We start from the raw sequence: 25,222 nt of genomic DNA on the forward strand, positions 1-25,222 counted from the left end.
GAGCAAGGTAGACGGATTCAAAGTTGTACATCGTTCAATTGTCATATGAGGTTGGCTCAACAGTATAGTCATACAGGAAAGATGTCTAGCAAGAGAAAGATATGCTACTTTTTCTTGCAGTAAAATAATCGCGACTGCATGGGGCACTCTCAATGTGAGAGGGTGGAACAACACTACTGAGGCTGAAACCTGTACTGCCATTGCAGCTGCAACTACTGCTTGTACACAGTGGGGCAGGGATCGCGCCACTGGGTCCAGCTGTGATGAATAGTAAGCTATGGGGTGTTGTTTGTCCCCATGTTGCTGTGTTAACACTGATGTCATATAACCTTGCTTACAATCTACAGTTTGAAAAAAGCGTTTATGATAGTTTGGTAATCCTAAAACTAATGAGGATGCTATCAATTGTTTTAGTTTGCATAAAGCTGATTCTGCTTCTGGTGTCAATTGTAATAAATCTTGTGCTGCCATAGGCTTCTTGTATATCAAGTTGGTCAGTGGAGCAGACTCCAAGGCATAGTTTGGAATCCAACTCCGACAGAAATTAGTCGTACCCAGGAAGGACATCATTTCCTTCTTGGTAGTCAGTTTGGGTGCTTGTAAAATTGATATTTTCCTATCTTCATCTAATGTTCTGCCTTCTTTGGATTTACATATCTCAGGTATTTAACCTGCTTTTTCCAAAGCTGCAATTTGTTCTTGTTTACTTTATGTCCTTGAGTGGCTAAAAAATGTAATAATGCTATGGTATCTTCTCTGCATTCTTGCTGGGTGGGGGCTGCCAGCAGGATTCGTCTACATAAAGTAAAATCTGATTGCCTCTCGGCGGGGTAAATCCCGCCAAGTTGCTTGCCATCTCTTGTGAGAATATTGTTGGACTTTCACAATATCCCTCTGGTAGTCGCGTGTATGTATACCTTTTCCCCTGAAATGTGAATACAAACCAATGTTGGCTGTCAGGGTGTATCGGTATCGAAAAGAACGCATTGCTAATATCTACCACAGAAAAATATTTCTGTTGAGGCTTCAAATCATTCAATAGGGTGTGTGGATTTGGCACCGTAGGTGCTCTAGGTATTACTGCGTCATTTACAGCTTGTAAATCTTGGGCCATATGCCATTCTCCATTTGCTTTCCTGACAGGAAATAAGGGTGTGTTACATGGTGAATCGGGAGATTCTACCAGTACTCCTTCCATAAGTAAAGCTGCTATTGTAGGTTTGATTCCTACGTCTGCATCTTTCCTTAAGGGATACTGTCTCTTCTGTGGTCTAAATGCTGATTTTGGCATAATAGTAACTGGTCCTGCTGTACGAATAAGTCCTACATCTGATTTCCCTGATGACCAGAGAGTTTCTGGTATGCTCCGTAAGGCATTCTCTTCCTCTTCTAGTAAGACTGCTAATCAGCTGTCCTCGCTAGACTGCAAGTGTACAGCTGGGTGTGTCTGTGTTATCCAATTTAACCTCTGCTTCTGTACTCCCTGTTCTGACAGTTCTAACTCCGTCTGTTTTTCCCACCTTGTGACTTTTTCTCCTAGGTCTGCCCATTTCACATTCTTGTCCTTAGTCAAACTAACATGTGGTAATCGATTAGATTTATAAAGTGCAAAGAATTCCTGGGGCAATGAACAGCTAACTACACTGTTCCCTTCTGTGTCCCAGTACAGATTATGTAATACTAATCTGTTTGCATGGTTTCTAAACAGTTCTTGCTCATATTCCTTATCAGGTCCTGGTGTGCTACAATAATACAGAGTACAGTGCAACAAATGCTGTTTATCAGTGTATAGGGAGGGGGACTTACTGATGGCTATGTTCATCAGCTCTTCAGTTACTGCCCCTGGACCAGTCGTGACCAAGTCCTGGCTGTACCAATAAAATGTTTCGCCCTCCGGTCGCACTACAAAAGTATCCATTTGTCGCTGTGCTTCCATACCCTGCATAGTTGGAAATACTGCTATGCCAAATATCTGCATAAGATCTCTGCCCAAAAGGTTTACTGGGCATTTTGCAGAAACAACAATTTTGCTTTTCTGGGTCATCCCTGAAACAGGATCAGTTATTGCTATGTTATGGGAGAGTGGCTCCCGCTACAGCTGTCCATTAGCTGCTTTCATTAATATGTAATCGAGTGATTCTGAATTTTTTGGTAGTTTGGAAGGATGTATCAGGGTCCACGATGCCCCTGAGTCACACAGAAATTTAACTTCCCTCCCCTCTACCAGAAGTGTAACTTCCGGTTTCGTATCTACTAAGTAGAGCTCTAGGCTCAATAATGCTAAGTCTAAAATTTCACTATCTGCGATTTCCTGCACTTCCTCTATTTCTTCTGTCACATTCTCTACTCTCTCTATCACACTTGCATTCGTCTTTTCTTGGTTATTCCCTTCTAGTGATTCTTGACTATCATATAGTCAGTCCTCACCCTCCTTATCTTCCATGGCTACCTTCTTGTTTTGCTTGCAATCCCTTGCTAAATGTCCCTTTTTTCCGCACTTAAAACATTCACCCCTTTTCTTTCTCTCTTCAAACTCCTCTGATCGCTTATCAGATTGTTTGTTTCCCTGGGCATTTTTCTTGCCCTGTTTCTCGGACTGTACTACATAAACTTCTGCTCCATCTTCTACAGAAAATACTTGGGTTTTCTTTTTCTTTTTACTGTTAAAATGCCTTTCGGCATGTCTAGCATATTCAAGTAGTGACTGTAATCTACTTGTACAATGGTCTACCATGTGCTTTGTAATAAAGCTGCTTATAGGCAAAATACTGCCTTTTAAAAATGCATTCTTTAGCTGCTGCTCATACGGGGAATCATGTGTTTGATCTTCAGGTATCTGCATTCCACAATGGTTATTAAAACACTCTAATAATCTAGCATAATATCTGTCAACAGTTTCACCTTCTTGTTGGATGCATTGATTAATGCAAGTCCAGTCTGCCCTAGGCTTCCATTTCTCAGAGATTCGGTCTGTAAGACCTTTTACTCTGTTATCCAGCTTTGCGTTGCTTTGTGGGAGTGGCTTGTGTTCTGCGTCATGGGGATTCCAGTTGCCACTGATCATGTGCCAATCTGGACCTACGATTTGTCTAACTACATTTTCTACTTCTTCTCCATTTAAGTCTACTAAGAATTTTCTAAAATTAACTTTTGGATGGGGAATTCTCTCTGTGGCTTTCCGGATGTCTTCCGGTGTCCATGGTCTATATACCCTGCCCTTCCTGTCCTGCCTGAGGATTTGGTACTTCTATGAGCAGACATATCTCTTCTTCACTCATAGCTCGTGAATTTTTGTTCATTTGATATAACTCAATATCCCCTCTTAAGTTACGTGTTCGAGACCTAGTCTCGACGGGATCTCTGACAAACGGTCTTGGCTTCGTGGGGACAGCCGGGTATAGCAGAGGTGGACCAGCTTGTCCACTCGCTTCATATTCTGGTAAGGGAAGCAGAGGGGGTGGAGGGGCTGATGCTATTACCAAATTATTGTCTTCTTTATCTAGAAACATTGCTTTTGAATTATTACTCTTTTGTTCCCTACGGTTTGCTTCCTCAATCCACCTGTGTGCCTGAGGAATGCCTAATTGACGTTGCTTTTTTACCTGACCTTTTGCGTTGGTTTTAAGCTGTTTGACAAGTTTAATAAGTGAGGATTTTTCTAATTTGCCATCAAATTCATATTTATTAACCCATTTTGTATAGTACCTAACATTGTCGGCACGCTGTAATTGCATATATTTTGCATCTTCAGTTAACGGCGGAGTTTGGGATCTTTTTGCGCACTTATTTCCCATATTGTTCTAACTGTTAAAATGTTACGTAACCCTTCTTATTTTTACGTGGTACCACAATTTCTCTTTTTTCACAGTTTATCTAGAATAACTGCCTACCTATTCTGTTTCCATGATCTATGACAAGATTGCAATCTTCCTGTCCCTGACTTGTACACAAACAAATCTCCTGAAAGATGATACAAATCAAGTCCCTGATCTACAACAGAAAAAAAGTAAATTCTTCCCTACCTGAGCCTCCGTGATTGATCATCTGGTTCGAGGAAAAACCGTTAACTCGTCCTCCAGTCGCAGATCAGAACAGTGGCTGGCCTCTTTTGAACGACAATTCAGTCAGAGGTCTTTCAGAGCAGAAGAACCGATGTGGTTTCTTCTCCGTATGGTTTCATGCCACCTGGCCCATCTGACCTGAGGCGAAATGAGAGTTTCCGGTCCGAAGGACCAATCTGTCAAAGGAAAAAACAACTTCAAAAAGATCAATACATGGCAGGTTCAGGTTAAGGCACTTTAATTCTTGCAGCAAGGAGACAAAAACATGCTAATACAGAGTTTGTCTAACTAGAATCAGAAAGTGAAGCCATTCTTATACATTTCTTACAAGACATTGCCTACTAAGCTGACGTAACAAATCACAAGTTCTTACAATATTATTTCATAGCAGTTGTTTGTCCATGATTTTCTGCTGACACTATCAAGTTTATAAAAAAACTTCCTAAGAAAAATAACGTGGCCTTGGAGACCACCTGTTAGATACAACTTCTCACTATGTGATGTTACCATTCAAGGTACTGTGGCTAATTCGAGCACAAAGCAAGTACAGATTATAGTTCATTTCTTCAAGCAGTCTTTGTTCAACTGTATCTATCTTTTTCTGCAGCTGTGCATGTTCTCATAACACGAACAGAGCTGATTGTTCAAGTTCAATAACGTTATAGAAAACAGTATTGTTCTATTCATTATTTTCCTGACCTAGCAGATAATCACCTGCTTCTCAGTAAATTTCCAAAAGGCATAAACATGAATTTTGCTGTGCTAGCAGATACTAGGTCAGAGAGCATCTTGCAGTTTCAGAAAGCATCTCGTAGTTTCATACAAAACTAAGCTGTACATAAAATAGAATGAAATGTGTTAACTCTTTTAGCTTCTAATAAGCACGAAACACATACATTAATACATATTTTTCTGACAGTCAGCATGGTTTGTGATGTAAAATGTTTGCAACTCAGATTGTGTCGGTGTGTTTTCTTTTTTCATTTATATGAATGCATGATTGCTTATGTCGTAAATAATGGTTTAATAAAGATGTTTCTTGTTTAAAAAAAGGGGGCAGGAATTGAATAAATTATGTAATGTTGCTTAGGTTATATGATGTATAGCAATATATGTGAAGTACAATGTTTGTTAATGTTAATTTGTTAATACAGTTTAACTACTTTTGTATAAATGTAAAATTGCCTATGTTACAAGTGCTAATTCAATACATAGCAGATGTGATAGCAAGCAAACCTGCAACACTATGAAAATGGACTGTATCAAAACAGCTGTGGCAGCAGATAACCAGTTGCAAATCTTTATTAAACATCTAGTAAACATATGCTTAGAGAATATGAGCAAAATATCATCTACAGTTAGAGTATCTTCCTTTGAAAATTGAACTGTCAAAGCATAATGATGTTACAAGAGGAGCCAGGTTTGTGATACCACCGACCTTGAGATTTGACATCTCTGAAGAATAGGTGAAGAACACCAAGATTTAAACAAGTGCAATGAAAGTGCCCAGGATAGGAATTTCATTGCAGTATTGTTGGCGTCTGCACTAAAGAACTTTTTATTGGGTAAAAAATTATAAAAACTTTGCATTCAGGAAAAATCTTCTTCCAAAGTGGCCTGACCAATGGTATGACAAGCTGATCTGAAAAATGCAATGAAAGGAAAAGCCTTTTAACACAGGAGACATTACAGTGTAAGACATCTACCAAGGTTATATTTTGGGTGGAAAATTCTTATTAAGCTGGAGCATGAAAAGATAAGGACCACACCTGCCATGATAATGGGAGAAAGCAAAGTACTGAGGATTTGATATTGAAACAAAGCAAGGAGCAGTGGTGTGATATGATAGTCACCACCTTCAAGTGATACAGAACACAGAATGTGGTCTCTTGATATGTGTTAGCCCATGCCATGCAATACAGCTCCACTAGAAAGTGGTTCCCCAATACTGAGTGTTGCAACAGATTTAATACCTGAAAAAGGACTTGGGTATAAATCTAGGGAAAATAAACATTCTTGCAGGCCCCTTGGTGGAATATAACTTATCTAATTAGAATTTTCCAATTTTTCAGCAAATGTCTGTGTTTGAGAATATCTGTCTGGGTAAAGCATTGTGTGATGCAAGACACTCACTACATAAGCACCTCCCTCGTGAAGTTCACTGGTTTCATTTTTATTGCTCTCACAGTACATGTTCTTGCTGTCACACATGTAAAGTCCTCCGTTTAAGCATCACAATAAGTGTCTCCATCAGATTCCATGCCTGTACAATGTTGATAACTACCACACCTGTCAGTGATTCAGTGCAACTACTTGCCATCAAAGCCACTGAAAGTTGTTAGCCCACTTTGCAAAGATGGCAGCAGCTGAGAGGTCTTCAGATACAATCAGGTGTGAGAGTTCTCCTTGCAGCTTTAGACATATGTCTAAACATTGCCACAAGCACAAGTACTTGGAAACCAGATGCAGGTCTCAGTCTCCTCAAGGTAAGTCTGGTATTTGTTTACCCCCCCACAGTCTCTTCAGATGATAAGCTGGCAATCAAGTAATGATGTTTCAAGCCTGAGCCAGTCCCCACCTTCTTTTTCAGCGATTTGTTGTATTGTATTTGGATGTTCATCTGAAGTTTGTCAGTTGCTAGTTTGCTCCCATGGACTGGTCTTTTGAGTTATCTTGTCACAGAATGAGGTTACATTGATCAGGAGTTCTCATCCTCAGAATGACCTCTGTGTCTGCGTTGGACAGAAAGCCTTAATTGCTGAGGATTCTTATGGGCATCCTGTATTAGACTTGCATTTTACGGCCTGGACATCAAGTATATGTTTGATGTATAGTGAAAGCTTATGTTGCGTGTGCCAGACTGCACCATTAGGGAGCTTTATTTGAAGCCTGTACCAGGTTTTGAGCAGATGTCTCTTCACGCTGTACTACATTTGGTTATAACATGGTCCAGCACTTGTTGCTGATCCTGTAATGCCCAGGGCCAGCCTGTAATTTGCTCACCTCTGCACATGCTTCCATCTATTAATTGTGGGGGCAATATTCCCACACATGAGGATTTTGAGGACTTCAAGGCCACTGTCCTAAAGCTGGGCAGAGATATTTAGTCCAATCTCCGGCCACATCTCCTCTGGATGCTCTGTCTTTGGACGATGCTTTCAGACTGAAGAAGAGCAACTCAGAGTGTTCCTTGTCCTTGCCCTCTGTCCCCACCCCCAGAACTGTTCTGATGAGGTTTCTGAGGATGAAGCTTGAAAAACCCTGTGCCATTTTCCGTTTGCAGCCCATAACTAGAGATGCTATCAGACCAGCCAAGCAGCACCATGACTTTGCCTCATCAGCCCAGAAAAAAACAAATACCATTTACAATCTGCTGCCTCAGTGGTTGGATATCTTAACTGTACATCCTATTATTGAGTCCTGTATGATCTCTTCAGTCCAGCTTAGGTCCCAAAGGATACAGCATTTCACCACATTGTCACCCTAAAAGAAGTCAGAACTTTGGATAAGTATGTGAAAACGTTTCCTTATCTTCTGCCATATTGGGATCTTAACTACTCACCTCACCTGCTATAATTCCACCCCATCTGTTGAGAAAGCCACTGAAGAAACTTAGGGACCTCTTTGAGTATGGACTTAAGGAATATCTGCATGGGGTCCCATCCTTTGCTTCCACCATTTGTATTCCACTGAAATTTTAATTACAGGAAGAGGCCTCCTTGACAACAAAGAAGTGCCCCAAAGCATCACATGGACTTGCTCCTTGTAGTGTCAGTGCAGTCGGTCAGGTTGACAACAACATATCCCCCAGTAACTCTGTTGAAATTCTCTTGTGGTCTCTGCTTTCTATAGTGGAGCAGTTCTCTGGGTTCACTTCAGCTTGGAAAGAAAGCAGAAGGGCTCCACTGATGTGATCACTTTTGGTTACATCCTGTATCTCACTGGTCCTTCCCTGACAGGACTTAACTGGAGGATCAGATTATTCAGCAGAGCTGTATGAGCAGGCCTGAACTGTACTGCTGAAAAGGGACCATAGGGGCTGCTCAAGGTTAGGAGGAGGGACTGGAGTTCTGCTGCTAGCTTCCTGCTCCCAAAGTTGACGGAGGATTCTATCCAATTTATTCTGGACCTCAGCAAAGTCAGCCAGAATGTCCTTTATGATCAGTTCCAGAAGATCATCTTTTATTTTTTATTTCTTTTATTTTACATTTGTTTACTGGCAATGTCCATCTGGACAGCTGTCCTTTTTCAGTGGAGGTCCGAGGAGAAAAGCTCCACATTTACACAGAGAGAACTACACATCATATTTTATTTTGCCCCTTCCTCCCACACAAATCCTGGATTGTATTGCTGGGTATGATAGATGTATTTTGAAACATCAGTTTCTGGAGTCCACAGGTGACTCCTCTGGTGTACTCTGGGTGGGTATCAATCCTATCACAAAGTGGAGTTCCTATAGTTGGATGTTACCTCCCAGTAGGTTTGCTCTGGGACATCTTGGAGAAGTCCCTTCTTATTGCTCATGTGGATGTAGTCTGTAGAGGTAGTCATAAATAGGAAAATGTCATGCCTGATCCTTGCTCATAGGAAATAATTTATTGGGATGGAACTCTTTCAGTGTAGCTCATTTCTGACCACGAAGAAGGCCCAGGAAATCTTGGTCTTGACTACCATCATGGGGGCACAACATGGAGTCCAGGTTTGAAATCTAATGCACCTTCTGAGATTAGGGCTACCATGATCTTCCTGGATCTATATGCATGTCTAAGGATATGGGTATTGTAGTGGACTGTTACATGTCAGTGGCTTCAGTATTGCCAAGTGCTCACATACCTGGTGGTAGTGTTGGACCTGTGTAATTTCTTCCTACAGTGTTGGACTTTCTCCGTAAATCTTTTAGTGCATGTTACCTTTCTACAGCTATACCCATCACAAATGTTGATGTTGGCCATGTTACCTGTAGGCTGGGTAGCTCACCTGGGTTTTCACATGTTAAAGAAAATGTGGTCCCTTCTGGAGACAAGGCACCATATTAGTAATCTGATGCTGATAGCCCTGCTTCTACCCCGGAAGCATTGTAAAAAACTACTGCTTCAGGTGCTTTTTTATTCAGTTAGATGACCAGCAAGTCATGCTGTATGTATGTAGTTAATGAGGAGGACAAGGTTGTATTCCTTGTGCAGAAGTGATTATCTGGCATTGCACCATAAACAGGAACATCCTCCTCTCAACATTTCATATTCCTGGGAAGTCAATCAACTGATGATGCTCTGATCTCTGTTGAGATTTCAGTGCTCTCCTGAAGCTACAAATTCATAGGCTATGCCTGGTCAGAGTCCCCACAGAGTGGGGTATTATAAAGATTGACATGTTTGCCACTTTAGAAATGCAGTCCTACTCCTCTGCTGTGCAGTTAATCATATCAAGAGAAGGCAGCAATGTATGTATTCTCTCTCTTGTGGCACAATGGGAGATGATGATCCTGTAAACCTTGCTGTCATTGTCATTGATTTCATATCTCACAGGCTAAGTTCAGAAAAAAAGACCAAACCTCTTTACTGTCACTCTAGCAGCTAAAAAAAGATGTAGTTTCATGCTCTAGTACTTAGTAGTACAGAGGACTCTGCTGTTCTTTGTCAAGGATGTTATCCATGGGAAGGGGAGACATCTAGCTTCATCCTAGGGTATGGCTCGATGGATATTCTCCTTATTCCATAACATTCACAGGTGCAGATCATTGAGGTGATTGCAGATGAAAGGAAACCTGCTTAGCAAGCTTGTGCTTCCCAAGAGGAAAGCAAGAATGGTGCAGTGGTACAGCAGTTTGTGTTGTCACCTCACAGCAAGAGGTTCTCTGGTTCGATTCTCGGCTGGAATGCCTTCTGTGCAGAGTCTGCATCTCCTCCCTGCATTCAGGTGGGTTTCCTCCAGGTGCTCCAGTTTCCTCCCACATTACAAAGACATGCATCTGGAGCATTTCTCCTTGGGCCTCCATAGAAAATTGGCTCATTCCAAGTTGGAATTTCCTGGTAAACAAATGTTAAATAAATTCTCAGTCTGGGCAGAGCAACATCCAGAATCACACCTGTTAGTCACTGTACAGGTGATTCTGACTTACTTTAGGCATTGGCCAACATGGAGTGTGGATACTGCAATGTCAGGGTGTATGTACCAACTGATTATGAGCATCAGGGCCTTGTAAAGGGCATGAATGTGTCTCAGCATCAGCTTATCAAGCATCTCCTAAAAGCTGTTCTGCATCTCTGTCTCTCCTTGAGGAACTCATCCCTTGTGTAAGACATGAACTTCATGGACCATAAGCTTGCATGTCTACCATCTGACCATGATAAGTTAGTGGTATCACTATTTGTTCCCTGCACAATGCTGTTCTTGGTGGCCATCACCTCCATATGACACATATAGGTGCTTCAGGTACTGCCCTATCTGGTTCACATGGACTGAATGACCTTTAAGACCAACCTACATTTCCTCCCATAGGTGGATTTGGAGGCATTCCTGAACTAGACTGTCAACCTGTTTTTCTTACAATGGTGGAATTCAATGGCAAAAGGTCTCCCACTCCCTGAATGTGTACAGTCAGCTGATGTGGTACCTGAGGAAGGAGTATGAGTTTAAGGAGAAAGATCAGATGTTTACCTCCCTTAACTGAGGAAAGGAACATTTTGCAGTTGCCAAGCAGACACTTTCTAAGTGAATTGACAATTGCATCATCTTTTGCTATTGGTTGGCCATGTTGCAGTCAAGGCCTACTGTTCCAAAAGAATGGCTGCCTCTAGTGCTTGCTTCAAGTGTGCCTCCACATACATTTTTGCTATGCCCACTTGGTCATTGATAAATATCTTAACCTGACATTATCATCTTGACCATGGCTTCAGGATTTAAGCCACTTTTATGAAGTCATTACTCCAGGACTCGGCCATTTGAGCTATGGCTTAGGTCATTTCTCCAGTTCTTTCCATCATAGTGTTGCTGGTTGGTATTCTGCCTAACCAAGAACCTATCAGATTTGGTACTTGACACATATTTTACTGTATCATTCAATGTAGGAGAGGGTCTCAATAGACTCCTTAATAGATCAGGATTTACCCTGCTGCTGTCTGCTGCAGATAATTGGTTCTTCACTCACCAACTGCTGTTGGAGTGCTCCATAGGATGGATGAGTATATGTTCTTATGTCACTTTTTTGGTAATGTGGTGTAAAATCTGTATTATTTTCTTGATTTGCAGGGAATGTTTAATAATGACAACTGAAGGGAATTGACAGGCTCTGAGGACTAGCACATTTTTGTAGTTGGGACCTTACATCATGACGTGTGTCAGTTTTGTGTGCAGATGTCCACAGATTTGGGATTTTACTGAAAGAAAAAAATATAAATTCCAATTGATGGTGAAGTAATACATAACTAAGGATCCATCAAAGAGGAACCTGTTGTAGATCAACTGATATGGTAAGACTGTGTCTATTATTTACCCCATCTAGCAGAATTAATTTGTAAATTACTATTTTCTCTAATTTTTTTCTCAAAGTAACTTCAGATGTAAAGTCAAGATTGAATCCTGAGAAAGCAAAATAATTATTTTTTAAAGGGGAAATGTTGTGTACTTGCAGTAATGAAGTGATAGCAGCTGGAAGTAAGGAGTAAGTGTTTTGCTGGCAACTTGAGGAGGTCTGTGTGTTAGACTTAATGGGATACAATTCATTGTGTGACGGTTGTTTGTAACAAAGCTTCTTCCTTCTTGTCTACTGTTAGTAAAGAAGCTAGAAGCTCATTACTTTCTAGGTGCTTCCCACCCCCCACATGCTGACCATCAGGCCACACCCTATCAGACTTAAGCCCATTTATTCACCAGCCATGGGAAATACCTGAATCTGCTAGGGTTCAATACTTATAGAGGGGTTGTTACATAAGAGATTAATAGATAAACATTAAAAAAAAAAAAGAAAAAAAAAACTTGTGCTAAATGTGTACAGCCTTTCAGGGTTTTGTGTTTGGGTCAGATTAGGTGTTCCATATGACTCAGAAAACTATGAATATTTAAATAGAGTTAAAAAAAAACAGCATAAGTGTGTAACAAGATTGCCCATTCTAGGTGTCACAAAAACTTGTAACTAGTACACATGTAAATAGTTTTAAAAAGTGTGACCATTTAAAGAGGTCAAATTAACATTTCAGCTTTTCTGTCATTAGGTGCGGGTATTAAGGTTGCTACGAATTTTGGGACACAATGATGAAGCATCCAGTGAGATCATGAACGATGTTCTGGCGCAGGTGAGAATGCCGTATCTTAAGATCAAATTCAACTTGAATACATGCTCCAGCTAGCAATCTGTCTGTGAAGGCTGTATTCATTAATGTATTGCATTTAATCTGAATTACTTGGCAGATGTTTTAAACAAGATACTTTACAACTGGATGTATTTGTCTTCGACTCATGTTTCCAGGTCAGATGATGCATATTCTAATTGTATCCCTGTTGATACTGTAGAAAAAAAGCATGTCTAGCTAGAAACTAATTTTACCTGAATTTAATACAAGTGATATCTCAGTAGTTAGACACTGCCATTTTAAAGAATGCTGTATCTGACTGAATTAAGTGCCGCTTCTGTTGTATGTAAGGTTTCTCCCCTTTATCATTTGCAGTCAGGTGTTATAGGTTCTGGTTAGCTGGAGTGCTGCATCTAAAAATATGCAACCAGAGTGATATACGTTGTTCTGCACATCTCACGTGCATGTATGCTATAACATTGTATGTCTGTATAACTGATTCTTGAATGGCGACATCAGCCTCTTTGGAGAGACCTGGGTTACTTTAGGACAGGCTCAAATTAAGTTTGAAATGCTAAGAACACTATACTTTCACTACTGATGTGATTACTGTTTTTAACTAAATCTTGATTGTATATTTCTGTGTCTTTGACTTTCTGCATGTTTTTGCACGAAGAATTAGTCCTGCCTGTGCCTTCTGTACAGTGCAGCATTTGCTTTATTATAGAGCAGTTGAAAGTCAAGGAGAGACTCAAGGACTTTCCTGTGGTTCAAAGAGGCTTACTGTTAGCCTGAATACCTGTGGTGTAGATCATTACAGGTCCAACTGATAATGCTCTGGAATAATTTAGTTGTGCTTAAATAGAGAGATATTATCTCAGTTTATGGATAGTGGCACATATCACCCATGCATATTCACTATGACATATTTAAATAAAGCTCCTCACAGCATACTGAAGGAAGCAAACTCCTGAAAAATGTTAAAAAACAATGAAACAAAACGTTTCCGGGGGGGGGGGGGGTTGTTGTCCCCTGCATCCTACACATGGAGGACTTTGTCCACAATCCTACTGCATCCACTTATTTATACTAACTTCATACTTCTACAATTTTAGGGTAAAGAAGAAATACCTGCTACATGTGAAACATTGCTCTCACAACTGTGGTTTTGTAGTAGACCCGAGCCGTCTGTCAGAAGATTCTAGAAGCTGAGGACTTGATGAGTTTGACTCATCCATTATGTCTGGTGGTGGTCTTCATTTGACTACTTATAGATCTACTCTCCTTGGTTGTTTTGTGTTATGGGATAAATGCAGTAATTAATATTTTCCATTCAAATTTGACTCTTTGATGTTTGTGGTAACCATTTTCTTTATGATAATGTTTTCGGACTTTATATATATTTTTTCTTGAATTGAAATTTACCTTTCTTAACCTTAGAATGCAATCTCAAGATCTGTTTAAACTCTGTAACTGTCAGCTATATATCAAAAAGTTCTCTGTGCATGAATTGTGTAAGCATTCGTCAGTGTCTGCCATTCACCAATGACTTTATTTTTAAAACCGTTATGTATATATTTCATTTTTTCAAATTTTATTTTAGCCTTAGACATTTTATCATTGTGATAGTTTGTGAATTTTCCATTTCTGCCACTGGCAGAGTTGGACAAGTTTGGATTTCTCCTTGGGATTTAAAAATATATATTAAGCTTTCTACAGTGGACTTGCTCAATACCTAACATGTCAGTATTGCTGGTGATAGTTTATAAAAGAAGCACAACTATCTATACTGAAGGGATGAAGCTTGATGCAAGAACCCGTAATGGGTTTGCACCTTCTTGTGGATATCTTTTGGATGATGAGCATTCAGCTGTGCTGTGATATCCTATGCTTATTTTACCAAATTATTCTCCCTACTTTGTGCTATAGCCAGCTGGATACCATAATACTATGACTTACAACAAACCATCTGTGCCCCAGCAGCTGTTCAGCCTCTTTCCTTTTTTAACACCTTTATTGAATTATCACTTGTAAACTTACATTTATATAAAAGTAATCAAACTATATTAACAAGCTCACATTTACAAACATTATAGGTGATATAACAATATATGTGCTGCATAATCTAAGCGACATTACATAAGTCATTCAACTCCTGCCTTCTCTTAAACCCCATTTCACCCCAAAACATGTTTCTGCACGTGTTGTTCCCACAATTTCCATTATTTCTATGTAATTTATTCCTACCCTTTTCTAAAGATCCAACTTCCTGTTCTTTTATCTCTGTTGCAGTTTTCACTACTTCAGGTATAGCTGTTTTGACTTTGATTTCCATTTTCTATTGTTTTTTTTTTTTGGCAGCCACCAGAATTTAATGAGGCCTTATTATGTCTAGACAATTCAGATCCTGTATCCCAGCTCAAAATGTTAAGTTTCTTAGATATACTCATCACGTATTCCTGACAGAGTACTCTGTAGGGAATTTTTAAAGTCTGCTAACTCATTACACTCTCAAAAATGTGGTCCCAGTTATATTTTCTTCCCCATCACACCTCCAACATTTGCCTGAGGCCCACAGGTAATGACTTAACTTGTCATCGCTGACTACTTGTGAGAGATGCAAGTTGTTGTATCTTTCGGTTTTTCTCGGTTAGGGGTCACCACAGCGGAACTCCGGTCTGCTAATGACTGGTAGTTGATTTTTCCGTGCTGAGTTACCAGCCCTGACGCACAACCTTCAACGAAGGTACGCCCATTCACGCATGTCTTCATGCAGAAGACGCTCTAGCTGAGAATTGAACCGGACAGCATCTTACTGTGAGGCGACAATGCTACCGCAGCACCACCACCGCGGCTACTACCGTATATGAGGCCACACTGTCACAGCCAAACACATCCTGTGACCCAAGAAAAAACATGTTTGGAGTCTGCTTGGCATATAAAAGTATCTATGGAAACCCTTCCAGGCAAAAATTCTAATGTAGACTTTGTTGCATTATATGGGGCCATATATATGTCCTCTCATTGTTTCTTTGTGAATTGCATATCTAATTTTTCTTCCAAATCTTTTTTGACCTCTTCTGATTGATTTCTTTAGTTATCATACAGTATTTTATATGCCCTACCAATTATTCCTTTTTTAACAGCAGTTTCTGTTCTAGATTCAATTAAAAACTCAGCCAGTGCTGGTCTTTCATTTAGGATTCCCCTAGCCCTTTCTTTAATAGGGAATGCAGTCACTAACATGCAATCTAAATGTCTTCTTGGCCACATTCCATTCTGTTACCTTTCCTTCTGTAATTATTTGTTCCCAATACCTTGGCTCCTTTGCCAATTTCCTCCGATAAATTCCAGCCCCCTCTTCTGTGTTCTCTGTTTTCTTAATTATAGTCATCCATATTGAGAGACTCTTTGTTCCCATGTTGGCTTATTTCTTAGTACTGTTTCTACTACTTTATGAATATAACATTCTGTATGACTGTTATTCTCCTTAAAGATCTGCATCTAAAATCCTGTTCTTTCTTCCTTTCTTGAATTACCTCCCTGCTTCATCATCATCCCTTTCCACTTTGAATTGTAGCCTTCTGCTTGTGTTATGAATAAGAGCCTTAACTGTGTAGCTCTGAAATATCCCTTCAAATCAGGCACTCTTAAACCTCCTTGTTGTGCTGGGAGAATCAACTTACCCCACTTGACTCTTCCCCTCCCAAATAAATGCAGCTCTTTCCTTGTTAGGATATAGTGTCTGATATTGTGGGCCTGATGCCACCCAATTTGCTTTTGTTGATTGGTCTCTTCTCCCAGGCCTACCTGTGCCACTGCAGTTTTCTTGCCTTTGCTAGTTTTAAGAACGCGTACAAAACATTTATGTGTCATACATATGTTCAGTGGTTGTCTCACAGAATGCAAAGACGAGGATACTTAGCATTATGAACAGTTCACTCTTGAATCATTTGGTTAGATTACTGTTGATTATATTTTGGGTAAATCATCGTAATGCTGAATGTGCTATTAAATCATAAGTGAAAATGACCTACATGAAACAAAATCTAGTTTTGAAGATATTAATGACTTTGATTGTGAGTAACACCAAAATGTATATGAATAGCTGAAACATGCACCCTGTTGTACAAAGATAAAACCCTAAGTGCATTTCAGGTGACCTGGATTTGATTACTGGCTCAGACTAAGCTGATATGGGAGCCATTCCCCATGTAGGATCCCTAGTGAAGACTGTGGATATGGATGGGGAAATGGTAACAGGAAGGGAATGGGGGGTGGACTTTGGCTGACCTTGTGCAGGGGTGGAAGATATGCCAGGATGTCTTTATTGCATGCCCACCACTTAGATATACCAGCAGATGTGGGGGGCAGGCAAGTATAGTCAAAGCAGGAAAACCTCCACTGCAACATATAATGCACTTTTCCCAGGACACCTTAAGCTTATTGTCATCTACAGCTCTTCAGACTGACCTGTGGTAGTGTAGGTTGATCCGAAAAAGGATGGCGGCACTGAGACATGCTAATGTGCAACTACATGGAAGGAAAAAATGATATATGTACAATTGCAGTTGGGGTAAGCAAGTTGAACCATTCCTTAGTAGTCTTAAAAGCTTATTAAAAAACAGGTCAAAAGAGAAGTAATTTACACTGATATACAAGAGACAAATTAGTTTCATTAGTGCAGAGAGCGTGAAAGGACATTAAATTATTAGCAATTGAAGGGACTATATTTCAGGTGAAACAAGAATTTTGGTGATAAATACAGAGGAAATGTGTATTTGAATACAGTAATGGTACTTTCTGAAGGGGTGTTTAAGTGTAGATAACAGATCCATTCAGGGAAAACAGCTTTTGCTCAGCATTATGAAAAAGAAAGTTTTTTGGACTTGAAATGTTGCTAAGCTATTTGAAAAAACTAAATGTAAAAACAACTACAGGGATTTTCTAAACTGGTAATCAAGATAAAGTCAAGCAGAGAAAGGGAATCAAAGTTTCATTCCTTGATAATCTTGCTCTGTGGTTTTCTTCCATGTGAATGTAAATTAGCAGTAAAACTGCCATTTTTACAAGGTTGAAGGGGACAAAGTTATATAAAAAGCTATAGATTATTTGATCTTGTCATTTAATTGATCTGAAGAAGTTCAGGCTATCAGCTGGACGAAAAGTGCTTCATTAAATATATTTGTATAGTGGACTATTGGCTTCAATCTGTTTTTCCACAGTTCCTTTGGTGATTTCAGAGCAGGCTCACAACACTTTCAATTCTCTGTGCTACCCTTTGGCTTATCTACTGCACCCAGAGTATTCACCAAATGCTTAGCCCCGGCCATAGCATTTTGCAGACAGAGAAATATACAGATTAACCTTATCTGGACAACTGCCTCATTCAGGCAGAGTGCAAAGAAAAGCTGCTCCAGGACCTTTTCTTTGTCAAAACCCTCCTAAGTTCCCTAGGGTTCACCATCAATGAGAAGAAATCAAAGCAAACACCCTCCAGGAGGATCATTTTCTTTGGAGCACTGTTGGACACAGCATCCCAAATGGCCTTCTTATCCCCAGAAAAGCAGAGCTTCCTGCCTCTCTACTTTACCCAGCTGGTTTCCAGAAGTCACCTCACTGTAAGGAAGTTCCTGCAAGCCTTGAGGTACACGGCATCTTGTATCCTTCTAATCCCTCTGGCCAGGCTTCACATGAGGAAACTTCAGTGGTATCTAAAGAACCTTTGGTGTCAGCACTGTCAGCCTCTAGAGACCTCTCTCCCTCTGATCCCCTGTATAAGGGCCGAGTTTCTCTGGTGGGCAGGGGCCTGTGCCATGAACAAGGGTCTTCCCTTCATCCTCCACCCTACCGGGCACCAGGCAGACCATCGCCACCAACGCCTCAGACATTGCTTGGGGCGCTCACCTAGCAGGCAGGTGCACCCAAGGTCTTTAGGATGCCCATCACCTTCCCTTACACATTAGTCAGAAGGAAATGATGGCAGTACAAAAGGCTCTGACATCCTTCAAACCCCATCTCAAGCCAGGGGTTCTCCTTATCAAAATAGACAACACCACAGTAATGTGGTATATCAGCAAACAGGGAGGGACCCAATCTTACCCTCTGTGAAGGCTAACCATGAACCTCTGGCTGACAGTCTCCTCCATGGGATTACACCTAATTGCCCAATACCTACCAGGGATCAACACCCTGGCAGACCACCTATGCAGAAACTTCCTGGACCCCCACGAATGGCAGCTGCACAGAAAAATCTTTTTGCAAGTCATTCAGGAGTGGGGAACTCCGGAGGTGGATCTTTTTGCTTCGCACCTCAACCACCAGCTGAAGAAATTCTGTACCAGGGAGTTTCACCACCTAGCAGTTTAGGTGGCTGCCTTGACCTTCCCCTGGAACTCCCTCTTTGTGTACGCATTCCTTCCTCTACCTCTTAATTCCCAAGGTACTGATCAAGATAAGGAGGAGAGACCAAAGGCCATCCATATTGTTCCAGAATGACCCAGGCAGCATTGGTACCCCTTACTGTGCAGCCTGAAATTACAGCCTCCCAGGCAGCTTCCCCTGATCTCAGATCTCTTGACCCAGGTGAGGGGGGGGGTGTTGCACCCAGACTTACAGACTCTCAAACTGTTAGCATGACTAATACTTTAAAAGCAAACAAGGGGCCCCTGTTAAGCAAACATATCCTAGACATTATCACAGATGCCAGAAGGCCCAGCACCAGAAAATCTTATGCAGGGAAATGGAAAAGATTCTGCTCCTGGAGCCAGTCCAGAAGGGGCAGTACCTCACAACCTGCCATCCCTCTTATCCTGGACTCCCTAGCCGAGTTACTCAATAGTGGCCTCTCCTTCTCTTCTATTAAAATCCATGCCTCAGCCATTTCAGCTCATTTTGATACAGACAAGCCCCTCTTCTCACATCCTTTGATTAAACAATTCCTCAGAGGGGATTCTAATATGAGACATCCCAGAAGGCCACCCATGCCAGCCTGGGACCTGAATTATGTTTTAGAAAAACTAACCTTACCACCATTCGAACCTGCTGCTTCAGCAGAATTGAGGTACCTGTTCTGGAAGACTGCTTTCCTACTAGCTATCACCTCAGCCAGAAGGGTTTCAGAACTTCAGGCACTCATGGCTGTTGAGCCCTTCATCATTTTCCATACAGACAGTGTCTCCCTGAGGACTAACCCCCCTTTTATGCCCAAGGTGGTATCTGATGTGACCCTCAACCAGGCCATACATCTACCCACCTTCTTTCCTAACCCTAAAAACAAGGGGAAAAGAATTCTGCTCTCAATAGATATGCACAGACAGCTCAGATGCTACCTGGACTGTACTAAACCCTTCAGAAAAACAGACCAGTTTCTTGTCAGCTTTGCCCCAGGGGCAGAGGGGAAGCCCATTTCCAAGCAAACCATTTCCAAACGGATATCACACTGTATCCATTTCTGCTACAAACTACAGGAGAAACCACCCCCAAAGTCTGTTCATACCCATTACACTAGGGCAGCCTCCACTTCCACAACATTCCTCAGAGGAGTTCCCACCTGGGACATCTTAGAAGCTGCCACCTGGACCTCTGGCCATACCTTTACAAAGCATTACCACCTACCTCTTTTCTCTAAGGCTAGAGCAGGGTTTGCTTCTGCAGTTCTGCAGGCCATGCTGACCGATGAATAGGGCTCTAATTAATCCTTCCACCCCTCTCCTCAGCTTTGCGAATCCTCCCACAGGTGATGACTGCAACAGTGAAACACGAAGAACATAGTTGTGTACACTTACCATATATGTAGATGTTCGAGTGTATTCACTGTTGCAGTCCTGGTTTCCCTCCCTCCTTCCCCATTATATCCTCTTTTCTTAGGGGGACATAAGCTTCTGATGGTGGCATTTAGCCACCAGGATCTCTTTACCATATTTCCTTGTGTTTCTGATGGGATAGGGCAAGAAAAATTAATGTAATGGCGTCGGATGCCTTGCTTTATAGCACTGACGACCTGATGTTTGACTACAGGTGACAGCAGCCAACGCAGAAAAACATTGACTCTAGTATTCGGGCCGGCCAAGGGCTACCACAGCAGGGATAACCCTCAGGTGATGACTGCAACAGTGAATACACTCGAATATCTACATTTATTGTAAGTGTACACAACTGTACTTTGCTTATATTTATTTATATTTACATATGTATTTTTACAGTTGCTTCATTGTTATTGTGATGGATAATAATTCCATTTTGTTGCACTAGGTTTTTTCCCTGTGTCATTCATTAGATAGCATCTCCAGTTTGCTAAAGAAGTGCTCTTTTTCTTGCTCTCTCTCTCTCTGCTTTTCAATTTCTTTTTGCCATTTTTACATTTAATTTTATATTTAATCTCAGTGTCAGCTGGTTTTCTGATCAGGGTATGAACATCCTGTGACCAAAATTCCCCATCACTGTACTTCTCATATACCTATACTAAATGATCATGTGCTGAGGTAGTTAAAAAAATCCTTACCCAGGCCAATGTCTAGTAAGCCCAATGCCCACTGTAAACTAAGCATTGCAGCTTTTTTTAAAAAAAATCAAACAGTTGGAAGTCACCAGGAAATAGAATATTTCAAATCCCTTACACCAAAGCACACAAGCACAAATAAAACTGTATTAGTGATTAGGGTCTCCATAGTTAAGTACGCTGATTTCACACTAAAGAGGCTGGAAAAGTGCAAAGTAACAAGATTGCCAACATTATAAGGGGCCCAAGGGCCTTAAAATCAGACAAATATGATTATGACATGATGGAGGCAGTGGTCCATCATTATGAGGTAAAGTACCTGGTATGTAAAACCCTGACGGATATGCAATAAGACATGATAGTTAATTGGACCTTCCAACCTAACTTCCCAAAGAAATCAATAACTTGACCATGTCAAGGTGGTTCTAATTAGTGCTAGAAGTTCAAATAACAAACTGCTGAATCTTGAGGCTGTTCTGCATTTGGAGCACAACCATGTGTGTGTCATTACAAAAATCTGGTTTAAGAACCCGTAGAGAACTCCCTCAGTACATGTGTTGTAGACCAGATGGAAGCTGGGTGGCATATCCATATTTGTTAGAGACCAAAGTACCTTGACACAAATACCTAGAGACCCATAAGTAGAGCTTATAGAGGTTCAAATCCCACTTAATAGGATCAGGTATCAGGACATATTATGCTACAAAATTCCTAAATATTCTTGATGACCTCCCTATAAGTAGGAACGGTGATATTCTAGGTGGATGTTCTTCATGTTTCACTGTTGCAGTCATTCCATTTGGGTTATCTGCTAGCAGGTAGCCCTCAGTCTGCCTGATTAACAAAGTCTTGGGTCCTGCGTTGATTGTTGTTCCTTCTTCCATGACGTCAGGTTGTCAGGGGTATAAAACATGCAGCCGATGCCATTACATCAGTATTTCTTGCCGTACGGTGCCCGAAGCAGAAGCAGTTCGCAAGTGCTGGTCGGCCGACTCCTGAAATTTTCATTTTTGAGTTTCAGAACCGAAGTCTTCAACTAAAGCTAAGTACCCCATTGGGGAAACTTTTTCTTGCTCCTTACCGATGTCAGTAAAAGTTAATAATTGCATTACTTGTGGAAAGCAAATACCTCATAAAGATTTTCATTCGTACTGTATTCCTTGCCTAGGCCCTGACCACGACGTACCTTGCTGTCAGTTTTGTGCTTTATTTAATCAGCGCACTATCCGTCGTTGGTATATTTTCGCCTCTAAATATTTTGGTTCTCGGTTTAATTATCCAGAAATGTTGTCGGTTAGCCATCCGACTTCCGGGATTCTGAAAAAACACAAAGATAAAGACAGAGACAGGCCGCCGAGGTCCAAAACTGCCAAAGATGCTTTCCCTAAGCCAGTCACCAGTTCGCTGGTACTCAGTGAGGTGCTTTTGCAGCCCCTGATACCTGCTACTTCTGATTCGCAGGCCTCTACTGAGACCCATTCGGAGTCCGGTATGCCAAGAGATGCTTCAACTATGGAACCCGCGGATGTCTCTACCTTGGATGGGTCCGGAGCCGCTGTGCAGGCACCAGTTTCTGAGGGTGTATTCAGGCCTATGGACTTGCATATTAAACCGACGCCTTCTTCTTTACTTAGGCCTAAATCTCAAACCATCCCTAAAAAACCGACACTCAGGCCTCATGCTCAGACCTCTATGCCTAAAAAACAAATGACAAGAATGGCTGAAGATCTAATAACTCTAATCATGGGTAGCCAACCCCGCCCCCCTTCTAAGAGGCCTAGGACTGAAGTTGATTATGAATCTTCTGATCAGGATTTTGTTTTTTTCTGATTCTTCTGATGATCTGGATTTGACCTTATCTACTTATGAAGATTCTTATGCAGAGAACTCCATTCCCTCTGCTTCCCCTCCTGAGGATTTTTCTTTTGGGGAAACCTTACATACTCTAAAGGAGCATTTCCACTGGGAAAGCCAAGATTTTTCTGATTCAAAAAATAGTCTTAGGATTTCCTTCTCCTACCTCAGCATAGGCCTTTAGCTATTCCTCTTGTACTACACATTGTTGATGATGCTCGATATCTTTCATGGCTTAGTGGTAAATCACTTTGTGTATGGTGTGCAGGGTCCTGGGTTCAAGCCCTGCAGAGGCTGATTATTCCTGTTAGTAACAGCCTGCATTTAATTGCTGGAACCTGTGTTCTGAGAGACTGCCTTCCAGACTATCTGCAAATATACAGAGCAGAGTATATTTTTTTTGGTTATAGAGTTTGTTAATTGTTGCTTAGATCTCTGCTGAAACTGTTGTCTCACTGTTCTGAGAGACTGATCTGCAAATATACAGAGCTGAGTATTTTTTTGGTTTTAAAGTTTGTACTGTTAGTTGTTGGTTAGATCTCTGTTGAAACTGTTTTGTCTCACCCACCCTCCCTATTTTTGGTTTGTAGTTAAATTTGGTGGCTTTTGCAGTTGCCCGCCCCACTGTAGATTTGATCTGGGACACTCCCCCAGTCCCATCTGTTTACCACATTCTACCTAATAAACTCTTTCTACATTTGCTTTTAGTCCTTTTTAATTTAATTGCATTTTTAAACTGTGTTTGGTCTAATATTGCTACATACTCAAGTGTGCTAGCTTGCAATGCATGTGAATTATTTTTACTACTATTTTTGCTAATTTTCTGTAAAAAAAAAAAAAAACTGTAAGCCTGTTTCCTCCCTTTCCTGTAACTAGTGCTCCAGATACATATTTGCTGTATCCAGGACAGTATGTAAGCTTCTGAGCCCCCCCCCCCAAGCCTTTCTGTGTTGGAGGGAAGCCTTCTAGCTTATCGGTGGGAGTGGTAAGCACTAGGTAACCTGTTTACCACATAAGGAGTGGTTCTGGCTCAGAAATTGTATTTATTGGCCATTTGGGCAATCTCTTCCATCTCTCTCAACTTTCTGATTTGAAAGCCTGCACTTGCACTTGTTTCTGTCCTGCAACTCGTCTAGTGCAGATACAGATTCTTAGTTTTAGCACTTAAATTTGCTTATTCATGCTCAGCACTTGTTCAGAACTTGTAAGCACTAAATAAGCTACTAATTACTATAGCACTCACTCTTCCTCGTTCCCTAGAGGAAAACAGTTTTTGTACTTACTTTTCTCACTTGCTTAGAGAAAAACAGCTCTTGTACTCACTTTCCTCACTTATCTAGAGGAAAATAGTTTTTTATTCAGGCATGTTCAAGGGTCAGCTCCCAGTGTTCTCTGCTGTCTATCTGATGAATCTGGGCATCTTGAGGCAATGTAGAAATTGCCTCATGTACACAGACAACCCTCTCCTCCTACTACCCAACACTACAACCTGTGAGAGATGCACTTATCTAGCCAAACTGGAGGTAAAGCTCTCTCCAACCAAGACTGAACTTGACAGTCATGTGGAGAAGGTAAACATTTGCACCACACCACACTCATCACATAGTCTCACTAAATCTACACCACCAAAATCCACACAGTAACACAAAAACATTTGCGGAGGCTCTCAATAATAATCTGTCTAAGCAACAGAGATTTCAAAAACAGAAATGCAAGCAACCTCCATCCCCCAACACAACCCAAATGACACATAGCCCACAGACTCAGTGTGCCACTCCATCACAGCCAATAAGGCAAAACAACGTACCCAACACGCTAGTCATAGGTGACTCTATAGTCAGGCACACTGATGTCCCACTCACCAGGCTAAACAAGGAGAAGGTTACTGTCAGCTACCTGTCAGATGCCAGGATCCGCCACATAACCCACGCACTCAGGTCACTTCACAACAAGTACAAATATGACTCTGTCATTGTCCATGTTGGTGTGAATGACCTGAGATGTACCTCCCTGTATGACATGAAAAGAGACATGGAAGTGCTCTCTAATCTTGTAGCCCGGGCAGGTATGACCCTAGCCCTGAGTAGCACTCTGCCATCGCCCAGAATGATACCGCAATACAAGGACAAAATTATTGACTTCAACAATTGGCTAAGCTTTTGGTGTCATTCTAAGGGGATCCCGTGTCTGTCTGCTTGGGATGACATGGTCGACAGACCACAATGCTTTGCCACAGTTGGCCTGCACCTGTCGCACCTTGGATTCCGGATAGTAGCTAAGGCTCTTGCTGCACCTATAGTGCATTTTTTAGGCAAGGTTCAAATAACAAATTCACCACTATAACAGGAACAGGCAAGCAAAAACAGAGGGTAATGCTACTCAATGCTAGAAGTCTAAATCTCAAAATGCACTCACTCGAGGCACTCCTTAAAATGGAGAACATCAATATCTGTGCAGTGACTGAGACCTGGTTCAAGGCTCCAGAGAGCACCCCTGCACTACCAGGCTATAACTCATAC

General features: G+C 41.2%; 1 protein-coding gene across 1 annotated transcript in view; it reads left to right on the plus strand.

The window, feature by feature from the left end:
* The window catches only part of LOC122790635 (AP-1 complex subunit gamma-1-like), a 700,858-nt gene that overhangs the window by 429,993 nt on the left and 245,643 nt on the right, over positions 1 to 25,222 (plus strand). The window contains exon 8 of the mRNA XM_044058159.1: positions 12,272 to 12,352. Within this exon, the coding sequence (XP_043914094.1) occupies positions 12,272 to 12,352 (81 nt within the window). The remainder of the gene's footprint in view (positions 1 to 12,271; positions 12,353 to 25,222) is intronic.

The sequence above is a fragment of the Protopterus annectens genome, chromosome 16.part0, assembly GCF_019279795.1.
Source record: "Protopterus annectens isolate FY-2018-M chromosome 16.part0, PAN1.0, whole genome shotgun sequence".
Lineage (NCBI taxonomy): Eukaryota > Metazoa > Chordata > Ceratodontiformes > Protopteridae > Protopterus > Protopterus annectens.